This window comes from Carassius carassius, chromosome 24, assembly GCF_963082965.1.
Source record: "Carassius carassius chromosome 24, fCarCar2.1, whole genome shotgun sequence".
NCBI lineage: Eukaryota > Metazoa > Chordata > Actinopteri > Cypriniformes > Cyprinidae > Carassius > Carassius carassius.
Window position 1 is genome coordinate 22,343,445 of NC_081778.1, and position 23,754 is coordinate 22,367,198.

Below are 23,754 nucleotides of genomic sequence, written 5' to 3' on the forward strand. Positions count from 1 at the left end.
ACTAAAATAGTAACAATCAGTAAAAAAAAAAAAAAAAAAATATATATATATATATATATATATATATATATATATATATATATATATATATATAAAATCTTTAAAACACGATAAATTTACTTGAGAAGCAAAACTGTATAAGACAAAACATTATTTCAGAGAATATATGTTGAATTATTTTTTTGTTTTTTTCTTAGCTCATTGACAATTTTATTATTATTATTTTAATATAAATGCTGTTAGACTTTTGCTTAAAACGAAAAAAAAATCAAAGAGGTAAGCTTATAGAAAAATAAGCTTAATTTAAGAAAACAAAAGCTTAAAATTAGGTATATACTAGAGAAAGCCTTATTATGTAATGCAATTTGTTTCGAAAATGTGTTTCATGATTAGATTTTTTCATGTTTTACTTGAAATTGAGAGAAAAATACTGATGAAAGAAACTGATATATTGCATTTTTGTATCATGAATTCTGGGAAGAAAAAACTAAGCTATATATTATTGTATTTGCTCGTGAATGATCTTTTCAAAGTGATTTTTTGCAAACCTATCCCAACATTACACGTGTGCTGTGCCTTTTTCACGTCTGCCTTTCAGAGTTTAACTGATGTGTCAGCTGATCAATACAGAGGCTTGTGGAGATAAAGCTATATATAATGTACTTAACACTTTTAATCATCTAGGTCAGAATATTAACCATTTCAAATATCCATGTGTCAGGGTAAATACTTCCCTTGTGTAATGTATGTGACCTGTAGAGGCACATAGCCTGATGTAATAGAACACATCCTGCAGACTTTTTCCTCCATAGTGAGTGTATAACAATCACTTCCTGTCTGAGTATCAAGCTATACCTCTGTCTTTCCTTGCTTTCATATCCACAATAACGAATTAAACATTGGGGGAAGATTATGAAGCAGCACCTTTTTCCCCTCAGAAAAAAAGCAGTCTGGCAGGTCAGTGAGGTCACATTCATAATTGAATAGCTCTCTTTAATTAGAATACTGGAAAGTGAGCTCAGCTGTTATATATTATTGTTATGACATATTTTTCCTCATTGCATATTCAGCAGAATGAAAGGCAATGCTTTTAGGAGTAATCAACACTCTGTATTTTACATAATCACATGCATGGGGGGACCATCACTTTTAGTCATGGATGATTTTATAGAACGCTCTTACTCAAAATGAAACACCACAAGATGAACAAATCAGTCTCTTTCTGTTTAAATGTTAATCTAATGAAAATTTTATCAATAGATCAGCATTGGTGATATAAAATCCCTGAACGACAGTTGGATGAAATACAGTCATGTGAAAAAGAAAGGAGTCCCTATTGAATTCCATATCAGGACATAATAAAAAATCATCTGGTCCTCGACAGGGCTTAAATTTTGGACAATAAACCTCAGATGAACATCATTCAACACATGACAAATCACACTCTGTCATTATTTATTTAACAAAAAGTAGGAAAACCATGTGTGGCAAACTAAGCACACCGGCAAATCTACAACAAAACGGATGGAAAAAGAAATGAATCAAGGGGTTGCAGCAGTCAAGGCAAAGTCTAGACCTAGTTGCTGCTGGACAGTCGTGGCCTAATGGTTAGAGAGTTGGACTTGTAACCTGAAGGTTGGGTGTTCGAGTCGCAGTTCTGGCTGGATTTGTTGGTGGGGGGAGTGAATAAACAGTGCTCTCTTCCACCCTCAATACCACGACTGAGGTGAGGCCCTTGAGCATCAAACCCCCAACCTCTCCTCGGGCAACGCAGCAATATGGCTGCCCACTAGTATTGGTGTGTGTTCATGGTGTGTGTGTGTGTGTGTGTGTGTGTGTGTGTGCACTTGGATGGGTTAAATGCAGAGCACAAATTCCGAGTATGGGTCACCAACATGGCCAAACGTCACTTCACTCACTAAAAAGTGGATCTACAAGGAGCTGAATCATAAGGTGCCCTGAATTTGTCACACATGGCCATTCCATCATGTCTCAACTGGCATGTACTTGTGGAAACCTCTATAACTGTCCCTGACACTATTTATAACATAGTGACGTCTAATCACACACAACGCACATCTGTAGCTACATATTTACTCAATTATCCTTAGCTGCAGTTCTCCATCTCCATCAAGTTCCCTCATTTTATCATCCATTCTTCTCACTCTTTAAAATCATTCTGCCTTCCACTGCTATCTGCCTTATCTCTCTCCGGTGTCTCTGTCACCGCACAGCACCAACCTTGACAGAAAGATAGAGAGGGAGAGAGGGCTGGAGCATCTGCCGTCTGTCTGTCTCTGCTCCTATTGTGCATCTGATGGGTGTGATAACAGTGATAAGAGACAGCCAGAGGGCTTTGAGTGCAATAGGTGGTCAGCTGTAGGGATAAGCTCCTCAGAAAATTATTCGAATTCAAGGCAAGACTTCACAAACGTTTGTTTTCACAGTTGATGAAGATTAAATATTATGCAGACCCTGCATTAACGTATTTCATAAATGCAAACATCTGCGAACCAAGCCAGAATCAATTAGAAAACACACTTTTCCATACTTTTTTTTTAATGCATTATCAAGCCATTTAATACAATCTGAGTTGAAGGGAGAATTTTGAGCCAGGTCAGTGCAGTAGTTTTCACAAACAGCAAAAGTCTGACTGTTTTCAGCTTTTAAGTGTTTGCCTGCTTTCCAGTGAAACAAACATTCATGACCGTTTAAAAGTTTTGAACGAAATTTAAAATACTTCTAAAGCTGTATGTTTATTACCTAACATTAACAAAGATTACTAAATACTGTAACAAATGTATTGCGCGTTGTTAGTTAATGCATAATTAAGCATTAAATATAGTCAACAAATGGAACTTTTTGGTAAAGTGTTACCGAAATTATTATGCTTACAGAGGCTGCATTTAGTTGATCAAAAAATTCATAAAAACAATATAATGCTGATTTTTTTGTAGCAATATCATCATTGAAAATAGTTGTGCTGATTAATATATATATATATATATATATATATATATATATATTTTTTTTTTTTTTTATTACCTTTTGAATTGCGTATTTGTCTAAGTGGACTTTTGCCTCAAAAGCGTATAATTACTGAGATAGAGCCCCTGTGACAACTAGCCCCAGTTTGACATATATGCATAGACAAGACTTCAGCTCAGCATATGCACCACAAACATCTATCCATAACCATACCTGACACTCTGTCTTCATAATAATAATTTCATTCAAAATATCAGGATTTAATCCTCGTTTACCTCACAAGTATCATATCAATAACACTGCAGTAATCAATTGCTTGATTCTCACCTCATTGCCATGGACCATCAGGTGGTGAGTGGCGACCAAAGCCTTGAAGACCACGATCCAGCTGGCATTTCCCGCTCTCTCAAACAGGGTATCAGCCATCTGGGGAATATTGACATTGGACTCCTGGGTTGCCTGGATCAAGTCTGTCAGGGAATATGAAATACAATATTCAGAGCTTATTTAGATCTTTACAGCTTTAAGCTGAACGCATTTAACAGTTTCTCTATACTGTATTATGGCACAAAGCAGCGGGCACAACACATACCAGAACATCAGGGTAAGAGTAACACACAGGACCCAGTGCTATTCAGTGTTGTCCTGCATTCAGTTTCAGTCTTACTCTGTTTCTGAACTGTGCTTATGCTAGTACATCAAACATACTATTAAAAGATATTTACGATCAGAAGGCCAAATCAAGAGAGAGTTCACAACTTTAAGTCATTATGATTTAACTTCTCAATGTAGGTATGGCATATAGAATACATAAAGAGCAGCCTAGGCTTAATAATGCAGATATGAAAGGAACAGAACAGGTGATTTATTTTTACAGCACTGTCATAACATTGAATAATGCAGTGCGATGGGAATTCTGTGCTGCACCAGTGAGTGACAAAATGGCTCAATGTGACATCTGACAATGCACCAAAATATTTTAAATGGGAGCATTAAAGAGACAAGGGGGAAATTTAGAAAGTGAAGTAGAATAAATAGATAAACAGAAAGGCAGGCAGACAGTTAGTTGAAGAGTTAGATAGATAGTTAGATCAACACAGATATAGTAGACAGTTGGACATGTAGACAGACCAAGAGACAGTTAGACAGACAGACTGATAGTTACACTGTTAAACAGACAGGCAGTTGGATAGTTAGGCTGTCAGTCAGAAAGATAATTGATTAAATAGTTGATACAGTAGTCAGCGAGAATGCAAGACATGCAGATAGTTACATACTAAAAGTTAGAAAGACAGCTTGTTAGACAGACAGAGAGTTAGACAGAGACAGACAATTAAACAGACAAGCATACACAGATAGTCAGGTAGACAGACAGACGGATAAGTTTTCAAACAGAAAGAGAAAAATTCAGAGAATTTTCTCAGTCCTTCTCTTTTTCTTACTATCACACCTTCACTACAGGAGGAAGTGTGCACACACACAGATTTCACAGATCAGTATCTGTCTCCGAGATTCTGACAAAGCAGCCTGCTCTCCTCCTACAGACCACACATACACCATCCATCCTTCATCATGCACTACACATCACAAAACATCCTGAAACCACTGTAACAGAGTCTCAATAATTATAATATCAGTTAATATATGATTATAATCCAATTAAGAGACTATGATGTATATTTCACAATGGAACGACTTGCAGCTTCTTCTCTCATCACATAGGAAATTATTAATTATTTAAAGGCAAAATATGGTAGAAAAACACCAGGGGCTGAGGGATGCAGTCACCTTGACTGAAATAGGAAGGGTACACTCACATTCATGTACAAGAAGAGATTACATAATTGCAGAGACCACAATAATAGGGCTTCCTCTAAAAAGCTTAACAATTGAACAAACATCCTGGTTTGGCACCTTAAAGCACATCATCACAGCCTGCTGGGATGAAATGTGAGATCAGAACCATCTTCATATGTCACCTGAACCTAATGATAACAATAATAAAAACCTAGTTGTGCCCTAGTTCTTTTTCTCACAATATGACATACTTAAGATACTTTAGGTCACTGTTTGTATATTTCAATTTTTTACACTGATGTTTAAATGTTTGGGGAGAGTTTATTTTGATTTATTTTTTTTTTTTTTTTGCTGAGAGAGAGAGAGAGAGAGAGAGAGAGAGAGAGAGAGAGAGTGAGAGAACTTTTCTCTCTTTTTTTGAAAAAGAAAATTGCCTAAAACAAATTATGATAACATATGAGTCATAATATAATAAAAGTTTGAGTTTTTTGCAGTAGTATTTCAAAGGACACAGTATCACTGACTTAGCCTTCACTTCCTAAATTATTTACAAAGAGAGAAAGCTGGGTTGGAGAATCAGTAGGGCAATCAGATATAAAGCGTCTCACGGTTCTCAATTTACACATGGCAGGAATGCTTACAAATGCACAAAAATTTGAATAACCAGCCAAACAAATAACTTGCTAAGCTGAAGCACCGCAAACAATACACAAATGGTATCAGAGTGCAGCAGTCACACTGTAAATGCAGTGAGATGCAGCTGCACCGTCAGCTCATATAGCAGACTGAAAAACTACCTCTGAGCTCCCCAACTATTATTGACCATCAACTTGGCCACTTTCCCTGTTCAATAACAGGAGCAAATTACAGTATCGGTGGCCGATCCATTTGCCACACATACATTTGTTTTTCCATTGAGGCAGGACTTTCTAGTGGCTTCTATATTTTTAATTTTGAGCTCATTTTCTATCCCCTGTACTTCCCATGACCTTTGTAACTGGTCAAAGTCAATATTCATAAAGTCTTTCTTATTACAAAATGATAAAAATACAATAATCTGGCTTCAGAAGTGGACATTCAACTGAGACGGCCTTGCTCTCAGTTGTTGAAGCTCTAAGACTGGCAAGAGCAGAATCCAAATCTTCAGTACTTATCCTGCTTGATCTGTCCGCTGCTTTTGACACGGTTAACCACCAGATCCTCCTATCAACCCTACTGGCAAAAGGCATCTCAGGAACCACACTTCAATGGTTTGAGTCTTACCTATCAGATAGGTCCTTCAAAGTATCTTGGAGAGGTGAGGTGTCCAAGTCACAACATCTAACTACTGGGGTGCCTCAGGGCTCAGTTCTTGAACCACTTCTCTTCTCTGTCTACATGGCATCATTAGGTTCTGTCATTCAGAAACATGGCTTTTCATACCACTGCTATGCTGATGACACTCAACTCTACCTCTCATTCCATCCTGATGATCCGACGGTTATATATATATATATTTAAGAAAGAAAAAAAATGAATTTGTTGTCACTGTTTTGTAAATCTGAGCAAATAAAATCCCAAATTCATATTTTGATTTATGATCAGAGTCATAAACACGCTGGCTCGTAATGTAGTACAAATACATCTTTTACAGCACTTTATTATTCTTCAAGTTATTTACCTATAGTGTCTAATAAATTTACATTCAAAGAAAATAGCTTACTTCTGCATTGCAAAATAAGGTGAATAAATGGACTGGACACCTTGAGTATCATGAAGTGACCATTAGCAGCAGAGAAAGCTCTAGAACATGCACTTCAGACATTCAATTAACCTTCAGAGGCGTCATTACACAAGCATTTTCACCCTGTAAAGGCCATTGTTGAGTAATTGCTTCATGCATTTATGCACACTGAGATAGCTATTACAAACTAGGCCCAAACATAACACAGGTATCATGCCATGTGTCAAGATGCACAGAGCGGTCCGTCACTTAGCCAGTAATTTTAACTCTTCTAAAGACATAAGTAGGAGGGGAGACAGACATGCTTAAACCGCCTGTTACCTTGGCAACCGCAGCACTTAGTCTGGAGTCAGGAAACCAGGTCTCCTTTGTTGAATATTAAGACATGGCAACATTTAATTAAGAAATGTACACAGCCATGGAGTGAAACAAGAGGCCAGTTAAAAGCCACTTAACAGTGAGTGTCCTCCTAATAGAATAGCTAAAAACTGTAAAAGAAAACTTACTGCCACTTCCACTTGATCAAACAGCATGTGTACACATACCGCTTCATACACCAGCTCTGATCTGGGTTCTGACTCAACACACGACATTATGCACAAATGCTATTGAACTTAAGAAAGACTATTTAGTTTGAACAGCAAATCTTTCAATGGGTGATTGACATTTAATCATGACAAGATTGTAAATAAGATTTTTATATACATTGTTTTGTACTATTATATCAGTGAGCTACAAATCTAGTGGTAGTATTCTGAGTACTGTTCATTCGCTTTAGTGAATTACCAACCAGACATCGGTTATCTGTAATATGATTAACTATTTTTACATAAAATATATTGATAATTATTTACAAACACCAAACTAGCATAAGGTGACAACTGCAATTTTTTTCTTTAGAGTTTTTGGTTGAACAAAAATTTTTGTCCAACCTATACAAACAATATAGTGTCTCTTCCAACTTTCTAAAGTACAACCAGGGCTTATTATCTCCCTGTTTGCTGGTTTCCTGTGGTCATGTTCATGGATTAACCAGCCTTGATTTATCCCATGTGTTTCTTTAGTCATTATAGTGTTAATTATAAAAACCCAACAATCAATACCTGGTTACACTGACTAATGTCAGACACAGGAAAAGGGAAATGTGTGAACTAGAAATACAGAAGAGCAAACCTGATAACTAGACAACTGTCCAATCACAGGCCAAGAAATATTTTCCAAATAAAAGTTATGACATGAGAAGACAATAAGACACAAAAACTGAATACTAATAATCTAAAGTGAGATAGATTCACATTTGAATAATTAATGGCACAGTCAGATATTGCTGCAACAGTGATATTTCAAACAAACACAGCTGTTATTATTGTAGTGCATGCTCTGCGGCTGGGTGAGTTCTGACTAGGTTTGTGTCCAATTACTCAGAGATTGAAAAATTATGTGAAATGACTGTGTAGTTGCATTCTTTGTTAGTTAAATTGACCTAATTGTGTGCAATATTGAATGTTGTGGATGTGAGTAACCGTTGCTGAAATGTCTACTCCAAGAAGTGTCATTTTCTATGTATTATGTCATATCATAAAAGCTTGAATACAGAATGCTTCTGTAATTTAAGCTGTCAATGAAGTGTCATGTGATACTAAACAAGCTTTTATTGCAAACTTGCACAATGACTGAGCAACCAAATATGGAGCCTGTTAAGGTACATTACAGTCAGCTTTTTATAACAAGTGATTGTCTTAAATATTTCAGACCTTAGATAACCTGGCCATGGTGCACTTATCTTATTGTTTTAGACAAGTTTAATGTTTGCATATTTTTACCAATAATCCCCAGCCAAAGATGCTATACTACTACCTGCTTGTTTTTACAGAAATTTACAGTTTCTCCATTTCCATTCTGCAGAGCTATGCAAACTGAGGAGCGTGATGGAATGAATATTGGTTTTAAAAGAAAGTGTGTAATAAATGAGAGCTGAATATGTGTATTTTAAGAACAAAAACAGTCATATACCACTGCGGATGAATGAAGCCTGAAAAGCTCTATTTATTTATAGGACGCTCCCTGGAGCAAAACAACTGAGAGCCTACCCATGTGCCCTCACTGGCAAGAGGCGTAGCGACGTAGCAGCTAAGAAGAAACCAGTATAAACCAGCCTGTACAAGAGAATATCTTCCTTTCTGTAGTGCAGACGTGAGGGCATATTACAAATTAACAATTTTATTTCTGCCAAAGGAAATATTTTAACATTTTACAAATATGTAAGTAAATCACCTTTTACTTCCTTTAGACAATTTTGTTAATAATATTAGCAAATATATACAGTGTACATATACAGTCTACAGTCAAATATATACAGTCTACACATATACAGTCTAATGCCCAAATACACAGAGTGCATACCCCAAAAGATTATTATAAGAATTTATTTTGCTTAATGTTTAAGTGTGATTCAATTAAAATATATTTGCAGTCAAATCAATATGAAATCCAAACGAACCCCATTTATTATTCCTAACTGATAGAATAAAGTCTCACCCTACATTTTAAAATGAAAATATACCGTCACTTTTGCTACCAAAAAGTATTTTTAATTTTCTATCCAAAATGACTTGTGACTGTGTTAAAGATAAAAAAAGACATTTTATGCACCTATATTTAGGGATACATTAATATTACTAGAAGCTGGGCAGTACAGATAAGTCAACATTTAATTTCATGTTATGACTTATAATCAATATATGGGCAATATAAAAATTCTAGATTATTTTATTTAAATAAATAAAAATCAATAATTTAAATGCTACAAGTGAATTTAGGCATCAAAGCATTATAATGTGAAGCAAATATATATATAGGGAGTATTAGAAGATAGCAAATGTAATCTAAATAAATAAAACAGATGAAATAAGCATGCAGAGTTAAATAAAATATCACCCAATAAATTAAAATCTCTTATACCAGTCGATAATTTGTATGGTATCATATGGTAAATCATAGAATTTGAATGTGTGTAACACTGAAATGAGTCACTTTATGGAAGCAAAATGCTTTGCTAACATATTTCATTTTGACTGAGCATCTGACATAAGATACCTCTCCAGACTAATCTCTAGTCACTTGACCCATTCTAACCCCCTTCCTCGTTTGAAAAAATCTAATCTCAATATTTAGCATGACATTTATAATCTCAGCCTGTTTGACTTCTCCTCCAATGTGAGAATCAGTAGCATCCTATGTAGCCTAATCTCTAATGGCAGACCTGGTCAAGATCCTTGCCCCCTGCTCTTCTGGGGGCCTAGCAGTCAGATTACACAGGAAACACATCTCGTCTTGCATTATTCATGGCACAGCGGTGTACTAACAGCACCCATCGATGCTATGTACACGACTGCCAGTGTGATTGTAGCCTGATTAACCCAGGCAACAAATTTAGCACTTTTGCCATTAAACAAACAGCACTACAAACATCGGTGCAATGAATGGGCAGAAGAGCATCTCTCTCTTTACATTCAGGTGCAAATATGTGCATGTGCTTGTACGAAATCAAAAATTACTCATTGTGGAGTTTAAAATTAGCATGCACAATTATTAAGGCTCCAAGGACGCAATGACCTCTAAGTCAGCAGTGTGGGGGGAAGGGTACTGGAATAACAGCAATTGGCAGAATATAAGAATTGAAGGTGTTGGTTTGATTGCAGTGGTGGTGTCTCTGCCCAGGGTACTGAAAGCACTCTGCCAGCCACTATGACTTGTCGTGATTGGCTGAAAGCTACATTTTAATACTGTGACCTCACAGCACTGCTGATTTGTCTTTCCGAGTGGCATCAGTGCAGCACCATCTTTCACTCTTTTACTTTCACACACTGCAGACAGAGCATCAACAGTGTTGCAACATTTGAATTGTAGTTGCTGAAAGACATGGAAGGACAGAAAGAGCAAGCTAGAGTGACGCAGGCAGGAAGAGACAAAGAGAAAGAAAAGGAGTGAGACGGACTCATAGAGATGCAATGAAAAATTCATCTTAGCCAGGATGCATTATTCTCCCTTGAGTAATGTGGTGAGTTTAATGTATCTCATAAGCTAACGTAAATTTTACTCTGATTAAGCTGTAAGAGAAGCTCTTTAAATCAGCACTTTGATTGAAATGACACCCTGGTGGCCTCAACAGCCTATTTCTTCTTGTGAAAAGATTAACAATTTCCTTCTTTAGTCCCTCCCATCTAGCAGTCATAACTCCTTATGGTTATTATACAAAATGAATCTGTATCATAATACTGTTGATGTTTGAAACTGTGAGTTTGAGCTTGACTCCCTGCCAATTGTCTGGCCCCACATTGCCATTCTACCTTCAGTATCCACAAATAGTATAGACAGAATTAACCAAATGCATATGAGTATTTTTCATTCCTTTTTTCTTGACTCATCTATAAATATACATAGTACTGCAAATATGCATCCAATTAGAATTAGATTATGTTAAACAAAGCAGGGAAACAAAATATCTAATCAGCAGCCAATACAAACATAATTTTTTCATTTAATTTAGATAATTAAGCATCTTAACATTGCTAACATTTGCAGAAATTTCACCTATAAAATGTTGATATAATTGTCCAACAGCACTGGTTTGGTTCATTGTGGTACTCTGCCGTTTGCATGTTCTTGTCAGTATTGGGATTTTTTTGTGAATCTTTCTGCAGGTAACATCAATAAGTCAGTAGGTAATGACAAGTGTCTTTATGAGTTAATCATTGGAATCATTCATTCAACTGATTAGATCAAAATGCCAAATCATTCAAATTGGAAGATGGAAACAGGTGGCTGTCTTTGATTTATTCACTCAACTAAATCGTTCACAAACATTGGTTCAGGAACAAAACCCCACCACTGTGTTACTAGAGGATGCGCTACAGTTTTGCTGGGCTTCCTTTGAAAACATTTTCATTGGTGGAGCAAACATAAAGAAACTGGCAGTAAGTTACTAGCAGTAAGTTATTCAATATTAACCCCTTATTGTAAATTTCCTAAACAGTTTGTTCACATTCATGTATTAGGACATTTTTTGTTTGACTAAAGTTGTTTTAAGGTGCTATCAAATATCACACAGAGAAATATTTTGGACAAAAAGATCAGTTGTTTATTGTCAAAAGTTTAGCAATGTAAGCAAAGCTCACACAAGTCACTTTCAAACGGCCTTCTGTGTGAACATGCCAAATCTGAATGACCATTTAATATCTGAAGGTGAAATTTTTTTATCCTAATATGAAATTCCTGATTGCATGGATTCCTATTGAAATTACTGGATTTTGACTGGAAAAATTAACTGAACCGAGGTAATGAGTAAAAAAAAGTTAATTTCGTAATTTCGAAAAGTATTTTTTTTTTTAAAAAAGACAAGATGATGACAAGACAATGATAAGGTCAATAAACGATAACTTTGACTGTATCAAAATGCAATATCGTTGTTTATAAAAAACAAGATAAAATGTTTTTTTTTTTAATCTGTAGCAAAAATCTATTTTTATTTCTGTCAAAAAAAGGAGACAAAACATTATTGTTGACTGCTGTATATGCCTCTACCACACAAGCTTTTATATGTGCGGTTGCCAGATATCAAATCCGCAAATCAGTGCTACTTATATATTTTCTTTTTTTAATTCGTTTAACTATTAAACAGAAAGACTAAAATGTGATGAAAAGTTTCCATTGACTAAAACTAGACTAAAATGCTTAGACATTTAGTCGACTAAAACTTGACTAAACAACAACAACAACAAGATTGACTAAATATGATAACTATAAAGTACATCTGACACCAGGACTAAGACCAAGACTAATTTAAAAGACTAACAGTAAAGCTAAGACTAAATTAAAAATGGCTGACAAAATAAACACTATAGCAGAACAAGTCCAAATGTAATGATCTACATGGTTACTGCTAGGACACTTGTGTGAACTTAAGGAAAAAATACTACATGCATCCACTAAAATCACCTTAATGACAGTTGGTAAGACATAATTGCGAAATTAGTAAAGAAATGTTGTTAGTTCTGAGAAAAGCTCAGATGTTTAAAATGATGCTAAAATGTTTAAACAATCCAGGAAGGATTTGGAAACAATACAAGTGAGGTGAAATAAATCATTTTATAGTCTACACAAAATCAAAAAAAATCAAGACAAGCCACGTTATGATACTGAAATGAGTGTACATTACAAAATGGGAGGTGAACTAATGAGTCAGCACATTAAATAGATTGCTGAGGAATTGACTGAATGCTGAATGGTGCATAAAAAATACTGAGGGGTTTTAAACTAGTATAAGTAAATGGAATAAATATGCAGCATGGGAAGATCACATGGATGGAAACCAAAGAATAAACTTCTAACCATGTGATTTTGTCCAAAGCCACACAGTTGAATTGCTTATGCCTGGTTTAACTGACGTGTTCTGATTACCCATGCTCCTCTGAGACAGATGTGGGTGTGTCACAGTGCTTAGGAGCTTGGGACACCTGCCACAAACGAAGACCTTTTGTGATGCTGATCAGGACTGTTTGAAAGCCATTGATTTAACACAATGCACCATATTTCAAAGAGAAAGTGCTCAAACTTCAGCATGAGCCCATTTTAAACGCTTTGTACTATTTTTCATATAAATATGACATTACTACACAAACTCTGCTTGAAATTGTTTGCCTGTTTTGTGTCCAATTTCTACCAACTCCTTTTACTACCAGTGTTCTGGGTAAATAACATGCATATTTTGTCATTCCATAAAATTATTTTACATGACACACAGTAAGACATTTAGAGTTTTACACTATAATAGAATATCAAAGGGGTGGAAAGTCTGTATCAAATTCTTTACTTAATGTTTCTGGTGACATCCTCACCTTTGACCTGAATGAGGAATGTATAATTCAGCAGGGGTGAATCTGAGAAGCAATGAAAACGGACTGGGGCTACTGAAACCATTCCAGGCCACCGGCTGCTGGAGGTTGATTACTTTAGTTTACCTCTGAATACACTTCCTATTATGCTTCCAACATGGAGTACACTTACAGTAAACTTACAGTTAGTAGACAAAAGGTTCTAGGGTATATAGTTAGAATACCTTGGCATTCAAAGTACATATTTCTTCCTATATTGTACATGCTAGACAGATGACAGAAAGACAGACAGACAGACAGACAGACAGACAGACAGATAGACAGATAGATAGATAGATATAATTTGCCACATGAATGCATGAAATGCATTCAAACCAAATAAATGATTTTCCAATCAAATTACTTGGAAGAGTGAGAAAAATTGTCTGCTTTTTCTCAGGCCATACAGTGGATGGAAGCCATGTTCTCTGCTCACTCTGGCATCTCTCTGATTTGTGACAGACACACTGTGAAATGAGTGCCCATTAGTCACAGAGCAATTGCACATCTCCAGTCTACAATGCTGACACCAAAACATCACCATAGGCCCATCTAACCGATTCAATGGTATCTGATGACCTTTGAGGAGCCACTCGTAATGGGCAAAGAGGGCAATTAAACCATTAATAAGTTTATGGGTGAAAAGATCCATGGTGTAGATATATTTGATAGGCATGAACAAGGCAAAGAAAGGTGTAATCTTGACCTGAACCCACTTACATTCGAGATGTTTTTTTTTAGGTGCCATCACTTCATGCGTGGTCGCTTTACACACCGCACGAGCCACCTCGGATCCCGTGAGGCTGTACTGCGCCGCGGCGATGCGGTCCGTCAAAGTCTGACCCGACATCCTCCGTCCCTCGCGGATTCAAACGCTCTTATTCCCGTGTAAAGAGACGCGTCGAGATGTTCCAACGCGTCCACAAGAATGAGGCCCTTTAAATCGGATTCTCGGCCACAGTTTCCGATATTAATATGATGTGACTGTTATCGAGACCAAGCTGAGAAAAAGACTTTACCATGGATGATGAGCGACGGACATATTTAAGGCAATACTAAATCATACAGAGCGAGACTTTGTGTTTACTATAATATAAATTCCAGGTCAACGCCTGAGCCGTGTATTCGCCTCGTGGGGATGCGGGAGCATATAAAAGATGCGTAATGACGATTTCAACCGCATACAGTTATTTATAAAGAGTAAACGATGAGCATTAAGGTTATAGAAGACGATTTTTATGAATATATGTTCCTCGTTCTTTGAGCGTTGTATTGGAAGAGGCTGTCACGATGATGCTCGGCTCGACCAGTCGTCCTTCTCTCCTCCTCCAGATCCAAGGATTAATCTTCCTGACAAACACCGCTCGATGTGCAGTCACCCTAACATTCAAACGGCTTGCGTTGTTCTCCTCATCTCTAAAAAGCTCGCCTTCCTTTTCCTTCACCCCGTGGCTATGTCCAGGTTTGGTCAATTGCTGAACTAGGAGGATGAAACGCAGCGATAAACGGGAAACCGCGGTCCCTAGCTCTGTTGCTGGACTCAATATTTATTTATTTGTGCTATCACTCCGCCCCCACGCATGAGTCAGGTCACACGTCATTAAAACCCCAGATTGCGTTTTACTATCTGCGCTCAATGCAACTAATTGGGCTTTTTTATTGCTATGCTATAACTAGTGATGGGGATTTTGATTCGTATTCGAGCCTCGAGTCTTTTCAGTCAATTCACCCAAAAGATCCATTCAGTGGCTCTCCGTGATTAAAAGAATGTTCAATAATCATTAATTTCCTTATCACGTTTGTCATCTGCTTATTGTGACTTTTATTAGGCTACATAAAACAACAACAAAATGTCATAAATAAAATGTTTTATTTAAATAAAATAGGCTACTTACGTCATTTTAGTGGTGTTTTGTTGTACGGTCTCATTTTACACATTCTCAACCACCTTTCCTTTAAATTTGTTTGTTCAGTTCACACACAAACACTTCAGTTCATTCCGTTCGTTCACAAACGGAACTCCGAGCACTCGAATAGCCGAAATTGTTCGAGTCTAATAACTAAAACACCAATTTATGAACGAACTACAGTCGTGGCCAAAAGTTTTGAGAATTACATAAATATTGGAAATTGGAAAAGTTGCTGCTTAAGTTTTTATAATAGCAATTTGCATATACTCCAGAATGTTATGAAGAGTGATCAGATGAATTGCATAGTCCTTCTTTGCCATGAAAATAAACTTAATCCCAAAAAAAACCTTTCCACTGCATTTCATTGCTGTCATTAAAGGACCTGCTGAGATCATTTCAGTAATTGTCTTGTTAACTCAGGTGAGAATGTTGACGAGCACAAGGCTGGAGATCATTATGTCAGGCTGATTGGGTTAGAATGACAGACTTGACATGTTTAAAGGAGGGTGATGCTTGAAATCATTGTTCTTCCATTGTTAACCATGGTGACCTGCAAAGAAACGCGTGCAGCCATCATTGCATTGCATAAAAATGGCTTCACAGGCAAGGATATTGTGGCTACTAAGATTGCACCTAAATCAACAATTTATAGGAAAGAGGTTCAATTCTTGTAAAGAAGGCTTCAGGGCGTCCAAGAAAGTTCAGCAAGCGCCAGGATCGTCTCCTAAAGAGGATTCAGCTGCGGGATCGGAGTGTCACCAGTGCAGAGCTTGCTCAGGAATGGCAGCAGGCAGGTGTGAGCGCATCTGCACGCACAGTGAGGCCAAGACTTCTGGAAGATGGCCTGGTGTCAAGAAGGGCAGCAAAGAAGCCACTTCTCTCCAAAAAAACATCAGGGACAGATTGATCTTCTGCAGAAAGTATAGTGAATGGACTGCTGAGGACTGGGGCAAAGTCATATTCTCCGATGAAGCCCCTTTCCAATTGTTTGGGGCATCTGGAAAAAGGCTTGTCCGGAGAAGAAAAGGTGAGCGCTACCATCAGTCCTGTGTCATGCCAACAGTAAAGCATCCTGACACCATTCATGTGTGGGGTTGCTTCTCATCCAAGGGAGTGGGCTCACTCACAATTCTGCCCAAAAACACAGCCATGAATAAAGAATGGTACCAAAACACCCTCCAACAGCAAATTCTTCCAACAATCCAACAACAGTTTGGTGAAGAACAATGCATTTTCCAGCACGATGGAGCACCGTGCCATAAGGCAAAAGTGATAACCAAGTGGCTCGGGGACCAGAATGTTGAAATTTTGGGTCCATGGCCTGGAAACTCCCCAGATCTTAATCCCATTGAGAATTTGTGGTCAATCCTCAAGAGGCGGGTGGACAAACAAAAACCCACTAATTCTGACAAACTCCAAGAAGTGATTATGAAAGAATGGGTTGCTATCGGTCAGGATTTGGCCCAGAAGTTGATTGAGAGCATGCCCAGTTGAATTGCAGAGGTCCTGAAAATGAAGGGCCAACACTGCAAATACTGACTCTTTGCATAAATGTCATGTAAATGTCGATAAAAGCCTTTGAAATGTATGAAGTGCTTGTAATTATATTTCAGTACATCACAGAAACAACTGAAACAAAGATCTAAAAGCAGTTTAGCAGTAAACTTTTTGAAAACTAATATTTATGTAATTCTCAAAACTTTTGGCCACGACTGTAGAATCCTTCAAGTCAATGAATCGTTATAGGTGAATAGTTCACAAACTAACCTGGCATATTACAATCAGCGTGGTTTGATTAACATAAGTATAGTGTAAAACTAAAGGCTTATTTCCATGAGTATGTTCAGTTAAATCAGTTTAAAGAAAGGGGAAAAAAACAGCCGTAGCGCACGTGACACACTTCTGATTTATTTATCTCTCCCACTTACTCCAATATGCAACAGTATATTTTTTTCATTATGGGTTTGATAATTTACAAAGCAATATCACTTATAACTGTCCATGTATTTTTTTTTCTTACACAAAAGGTTTTTGCTGACAACACTGAAAACTAATCCAAAAGGAAATAAATATTAGTGCAAGTTTGATTAGTTATGGACATGAGGTCTGCTACAAGCCTTTCTGTGGATAAGGGAGTTCACAAATTTATTAAATTCACATGATATGTCTCTTTATTAGGCAAATCACCACAATATGGAATGGCACAGTATCATAATATCCTATGGGCTCAAACAAATTAAAGAAATAATCACAATGGGCTATATTTACAAGTAAAAGACTTAAAATTAAATAGTATAATTTTGGGGACAAATACATCAATTAGAAAAGCAAAAAATGTACAAACTTTTTTTTTGTTCTCTTCTATTTTTAAAAGGTGAGGTGTTAGTGTTATGCCATAGCTCAATAGTTTTCACTTTTTGTTCAAGCCAGGTCATGTTTTGATGAGTCCCTCAAGGAAGTCCTTCTCAACCATTTCCTCAATGTTCTGTCTGGCCCGGCTCCAGAAGACTTTCTGGCTCTCCAGCTTGCCATCTTTGCCAGTGAATGGGCCGTCTCTGGGAGTAGGGCTGTGATATGGTCCTGAGCGGCTGTTGCCTTTACTGCTGAAGACATGACTGAGAAGGTTGAAGAAAGGGAGGAGCTGCTCCATGTTGCGGATCACGTAAAGGGTGAGCAGGAGCTGTCCAGGCTCCCAGGATAGAGTGCGTGTGGAGCAATCCTCCTCTGGATTTTTCTAGAGTTAATGGAGGTATTCCCATGAGAGTAATGAACATCCTAGGCTTAAGAGCATTAGCAAATCTACTGAATAATCTATAACTGTTATAGGTCCTATATGCTAATGATGTGAAATGAATCTCTATTAAAACCATAAGGTAACAATAGGACAAAACTGAACAGATGTCCATAGTTTAAGGCTGATGATACATGGGGCAACTTTTTAACCAATGTTGCAATGGCAATGGGAAAAAGGATGAGACACATAGTCCACGACCGATCTATAGTATCCAGATAGACATTTGTTATCTGTTCTCAATGTGTAAATGCCCAAGCAACATTGCTTAAAAAAAGTTGCCCAGCAAAACTGCCTCATGTATCATCAGCCTAAATGTATATTGTGGTAACGGTTTCATGGTTGTATTACCTTGGCCCTTTTTCTTAGCAGTTTGGCCAGTCTGACAACATAGGGCTTGAACTCTCTCTGATGGGTCCCCTGTCTGCGGACCTCCAGACCAGAGTCATCAGAGGCTTCAGGGATGAAAGCCCAGCGATACCTGTGGTATACAGTAATATAATTTCCTTCATATTAAATATGCTCAATATTTTTGGTGGATTTTATCCATCAAGAAGAACAGAGAGTTCTGGAACAGTCTAAACTGAGGCTTTTGAAAAACACAGTCTTGAGAATATACCTAAACCGACAGAACAGCACTCTTACAAATAAAACAGCTATTGCATTACTTTTCAATGGATTTCAGAGTCTCAGGGTGATGACTCATTACAGGCATAAAATACATTTTAAGCTTTCAGTGTGTAAGGACACCCACATCTGGAACTGAGGCAGACTCTCAGAGGGCAGAGCGAGGGCCAGGTCCAGCAGCTTGCAGGCAGACAGGTAGAGGTTAAGCCAGCGCTGGCTGTTATAGGAGGTAGAGAAACCATTGCCCCCTGAGTATGTTGTCTCAAGCCCTGCAACCGAGGGACCCGAGGTCCTGAAAAAAAGCCAGAAACAACATTCATCAGTATTGCACAAATCACCCATAATGTCTTACATGGAACATGATTCTAACTTAAAAATAAAAACGAATAGATAAAACATCTGAAACAATAAGGATTGCTACAGAGTAGAATAATGGATACCTGGTGATGTCCTCATCTGCAGTGAGTTCCTGTTCCATAAGTAAGAAAACCTGAACCTGAAGGAGGAAACAAACAAGCCTTTTGAACTTTGCCAAAAAAAAAGCTTACAGATTTCTTGTGAGATGTTACTTGTGATTATATTTACTATGTAATTGTGTAAGGTGTTTCATATCCTTACCAGCTCAGTGATCATCGTGGGCCAGAGTGAGGTCAGGTGCTGGGGGGACATGCGCAGTAGCAGCACTCTGAAGAAGAGGAAGACCTGAGCATGGAGGATGGGCACTTGAGGGAGTCGTAGGCTCTCCACAAGACGCTCTGAAATGACATCAACATATTATTTGTATTATATTACATATTAGTGTCAGGGTGCAAGTGCAATTGAAGGTTCATTTAGTGTCATGCTAAATGAATTCCCGTATCTCATCAGAAGATGCCACAGCACTTCTAGTGAACAATGTTCTCTAAGTGTCTAGGGATACAGCCCTAGAATCTTACAGGCAAGCAGAATTTGACACCCCTGATTCTAAGGTTGTGGAAAGAGCTGAGTCAGTTTGAAGTAAAGCAGGAATACAGCATAGTGGTTCTCCTGGAAGCACAACTGAACTCATTGAAATCAATGGATGTTTGTACCTTGGATGTCTGGTAAGTACTTCTGGTACTGGTCCACCTCGCTGCTGTAGATGGTGAAGGCCAGTCTTTTGAGTAGCATGGCTCTCTGCTCAAGCTCTGCATCTCGATTGGTGAAGAGACTCAGAGAGCTGCTCTGAGCCACAGCAACTCGGGCTGCACATATACAAAATGTTAACAAGTTACTCTCTACAAAGCTCACAAAAAAATGTATGATGATCATAAAGCAATAAGATGGGCACAGCTGGATAGCCCATTTAGTAAAAAGGGAAGACTCACTCATCAGGTCTCTGAAAGTGGTTTTGTCATGAGTCATCAGGTGGTCTATGATTGCTCTCCAGCTGAAAGAGAAAGGTGTGGTCAACTAGAGGTCACATTGCCCTGTGAGTGGCAGTAAAGCCACTGCAACAAGAAGAAAGGATACGTTGTGCGGTACAGTACTCACTGGCTGACGCAAGAGGAGTCCATCTGGAAAAATGTATGATCCATAAACAAGTCAAAGGCTTCTTTCTTCCAAGCTCTCCGGGTGTACTGATAACCACTGAGGCTGCTCAACAGCTGGATACATGCACGATAACTGGGGGCATTGTGAGCACTGGAGGAAAGGAGAACAGAGCAACAAGCTCTAGTTCACTATAATAATTTTCAATAACAAAATCTAAGACACTGACACTGAATTTTGAAGACTAAATACCTATGGTTGCGTAGGTAGGGCACAACATAATGCATAAGGTTGACCAACAGAGGAATTACTCTCTCCTTCTCATCACTGTAGAATACCATATCTAATAGATGAGCCAGAACCTGCAAATACACCCCATGGAAACATTAGCACATTAATTCAATCCACAGAAAGCCAAATCAACACAACAAAACAAATAAAGCAAAAATACAAGACGCATAGGGCAGGGCACAACCCTCTGGTGACCTGTGAATGTTTTTTCTGTGCTTGATACCAATACAAAATTTCAATTTCCCTACAGATATTATCTGCTGCACTGGTTAATGAAGATTTAGATTATGTGTATTTAAAGAACGAAATGAGTGTGAATGTGGCATCCTGCCTTTACCTCAGCCAGCAATGTGAGGGCGTGAACGCTGTACACAGATGGCGTGAAGCTGGAGGCCTCCATCACAGTGAGCATTAGATCTGAAATGCGCATACCGTTAGTGAGAGACTCGCCATACACTCATGCAGATGTGCATGCTAACATGAATTGACATACATGGGATATACATAAACATTGATTCACAGTTACTGACCTTCTACATCGGCCTCCAGACTTGTCCCATCCACCATGATCTGAGGAGAGGGTTTGACCTCCAGGTTTCGCCTCAACCATGTGGTCTGTTCTAAGGACGAGCCTGCAATCGTGCCAATGGCCTCTACAATCTTATAGGTCACATCCTGGGGAATCATGGTATTGAGCAATTAAAAATACACGTGTAAGAGAAACAGTGGACACCATGTAAATCATTTCAAAAAACACTTTTAATGGAAGTAAGGGAAGAGAGTGAATGAAAGGTCACCTGTAGCTCTCGCTGGTCTTTCTTGCTCTCCAGGGTGGGATTCTTTAGAATAAATTCATTCAATACACTAAAGAAAACATTCAAATTAATTTCTAATACTTTTTGTAATCTTATAAAAGTGTTTATTTATTATTTAACATTAGCAGGAAAGGCTATTTTCATGGCAAAAACAAAGTGTAGATATGTACAAACAATACAACAATTATTATATGCAATATTTTCTAACAGCTATCTAAGAGATATAGCATTTATATAAGCTTTTTCAGTTTCATAATTGATAGAATTTTTCCAGGAGAAATCTTTTTTAACACATCCATTAATGAAGTTTCTCAATAAAATGTTGCCTAATATTTTTTTTTTTAAATGATTCCAATTAAATATGTTTTAAAACTGTGATAAAACTGGGCAAGTAAGAAAGCACTTACCCTAGTATGAGGAACTGTCCTGGAGCAGGTAGACTGAGCTGCACAGAGTCCTTTAGCAATGCCAAGAGTGTTGGCCAGCTATCAACAAGACTAGACACTGGAATCCTAAAGAAGATTGAGACTGAGAGGTTAATTTAAAGAATACATTTGGCATAAAGCGATATTAGTGTAATTCACTTGCCTCTGCACATAGGCATAGAAAAACTGAAGCATGCAGACTTCCAGGGAAAGATGCTTCTGTAAAATTAAGAAAGACAATGATAAGTCTTACAGCCGCCTTACAAAACCAACAGCAGTAATAGACCGTGATTAGAAAGGAATAAAGAGAGTAGTAAGGGTGTATTTGTTATTTACCTTCTCTTTGGCGATGGCTGGGGGTTGCTTTAGGACTTCCTTCACTGTCTGTATCACTGTCTCAGTGCGCATGGCACTTACTGAACGAACAAGTTCCACAAGGAGAAGCTGTTCCTCACTAGCTATGGGAATTACCTAAAACATAGGGACACACATGAAAGATGTTTGTTTTTTAGTTTCAGGGTACAAAATTAACCAATAACTTCTGGTGTAGTTCATACCTTGTTCCTAGATGAAGTTTTAGCCTGCTTCCTTTCATTCCACACATAGGCAATAGCGGCCATGAAGTGAGCTCCATGATTCATTGAGATTGGGCCCAGCAGCTCTAGGATTTGCTGCCTGAGATTCTGTGGACAACCCGTGAAAACACTTCTAGTTAGCACAGCACAAGGGCTACAAGCAGGATTAAAGCACAGTCACATGTCTTAAGACACAAGTCCATTCCTCTCCTCATGGTACCTTTGTGGATCCTAGGTTGATGTTGGAGGTGGAGCAGGCAGAGGCTGCAGCTGGCCTGTCAGAACTGTCAGCCAGATAGAGGACGCCCCACAGCAGGGTTACGGAGGACATGATGGTGTGCAAGATGGAGAGAATCCCCGCACGGGCCTCTGCAAGGTGCTTCTGATCTACATTTGCCTGCAGCTAAAGAATACATGCACATAAGGATTAAAGGGTTAGTTCACCCAAATATTAAAATTATGTCATTAATAATTCACCCTCATGTCGTTCCAAACCCGTAGGACCTCCGTTCATCTTCGGAACACAGTTTAAGATATTTTAGATTTAGTCAGAGAGCTTCCTGTCCCTCCATTGATACTGTGTGCACGGTATACTGTCCATGTCCAGAAAAGTAATAAAAACATCATCAAAGTAGTCCATGTGACATCAGAGGGTCAGTTAGAATTTTTTGAAGCATAGAACACACATCTTGGTCCAAAAATAGCAAAAACTATGACTTTACTCAGCATTGCCTTCCCTTCTGGGTCTGTTGTGAGATTTCAAAACACTGCAGTTTAGTGATATCCGGTTTGCGAAAGAATCACTTGATGTACCCGAATCTTCTTGAACCAGTTCACCAAATCGAACTGAATCGTTTGAAACGGTTTGCATCTCCAATAAGCATTAATCCACACTTAAACTGTTAACTTTTTTTAATGTGGCTGACACTCCCTCTGAGTTCAGTGAAGAGAGAACTGAAGATGAACACTGAGCCTATTCTCAGCTCCTCGGTTCCCGAATCGGACGCGTCTGACAGAAACGGTTCTTGACTCAAGAACGAGTCAATCTTTCGTTCGTTATCTGGCTCGGCTCGGTGTTCATCTTCAGTTCTCTCTTCACAGCAGTTCAGTCAGTGTACTGTTTGAGTAAATAAATGACTCCGGGATATTGGTTTGTTTGAACTCAGAGGGAGTGTAAGCCACATTAAAAAAGTTAACAGCTTAAGTCATTGGTGGATTAATGCTTTTTGGAGACGCGAACCGTTTCAAACGATTCAGTTCAATTTGGTGAACTGGTTCAAGAAGATCCGGTTACATCGAGTGATTAGTTCGCAAACCGGATATTACTACACTGCAGTGAATGCACTCACAACAGACACGGAAGAGAAAACA

At 38.0% G+C, this 23,754-nt stretch overlaps 2 protein-coding genes across 12 annotated transcripts in view; both read right to left on the minus strand.

The window, feature by feature from the left end:
- Positions 1 to 14,991, minus strand: part of snap91a (synaptosome associated protein 91a) — a 47,393-nt gene extending 32,402 nt beyond the window's left edge. For 6 of the 7 annotated variants that reach the window (XM_059508099.1, XM_059508101.1, XM_059508102.1 and 3 more), the window contains exons 1-2: positions 14,161 to 14,987; positions 3,316 to 3,458 (exon numbers count right to left, since the gene is read on the minus strand). In XM_059508099.1, coding sequence (XP_059364082.1) covers positions 3,316 to 3,458; positions 14,161 to 14,290 — 273 coding nt within the window. In that variant the 5' untranslated portion in view covers positions 14,291 to 14,987. Of the gene's footprint in view, positions 1 to 3,315; positions 3,459 to 14,160 lie in introns of all 7 variants that reach the window. The other variant, XM_059508103.1, reaches the window with a different exon arrangement.
- A 2,247-nt stretch (positions 14,992 to 17,238) lies between these two features.
- LOC132103207 (protein dopey-1-like) overlaps positions 17,239 to 23,754 on the minus strand; it is a 430,292-nt gene continuing 423,776 nt past the window's right edge. For all 5 annotated transcript variants that reach the window (XM_059508111.1, XM_059508112.1, XM_059508113.1 and 2 more), the window contains 17 exons: positions 22,604 to 22,786; positions 22,366 to 22,491; positions 22,145 to 22,279; positions 21,972 to 22,027; positions 21,791 to 21,895; positions 21,366 to 21,432; positions 21,099 to 21,243; positions 20,906 to 20,985; positions 20,530 to 20,639; positions 20,281 to 20,430; positions 20,115 to 20,176; positions 19,839 to 19,991; positions 19,387 to 19,523; positions 19,209 to 19,264; positions 18,896 to 19,060; positions 18,493 to 18,622; positions 17,239 to 18,084 (listed from right to left, as the gene is read on the minus strand). In XM_059508111.1, the coding sequence (XP_059364094.1) occupies positions 17,782 to 18,084; positions 18,493 to 18,622; positions 18,896 to 19,060; positions 19,209 to 19,264; positions 19,387 to 19,523; positions 19,839 to 19,991; positions 20,115 to 20,176; positions 20,281 to 20,430; positions 20,530 to 20,639; positions 20,906 to 20,985; positions 21,099 to 21,243; positions 21,366 to 21,432; positions 21,791 to 21,895; positions 21,972 to 22,027; positions 22,145 to 22,279; positions 22,366 to 22,491; positions 22,604 to 22,786 (2,163 nt within the window). In that variant the 3' untranslated portion in view covers positions 17,239 to 17,781. The remainder of the gene's footprint in view (positions 18,085 to 18,492; positions 18,623 to 18,895; positions 19,061 to 19,208; positions 19,265 to 19,386; positions 19,524 to 19,838; positions 19,992 to 20,114; positions 20,177 to 20,280; positions 20,431 to 20,529; positions 20,640 to 20,905; positions 20,986 to 21,098; positions 21,244 to 21,365; positions 21,433 to 21,790; positions 21,896 to 21,971; positions 22,028 to 22,144; positions 22,280 to 22,365; positions 22,492 to 22,603; positions 22,787 to 23,754) is intronic.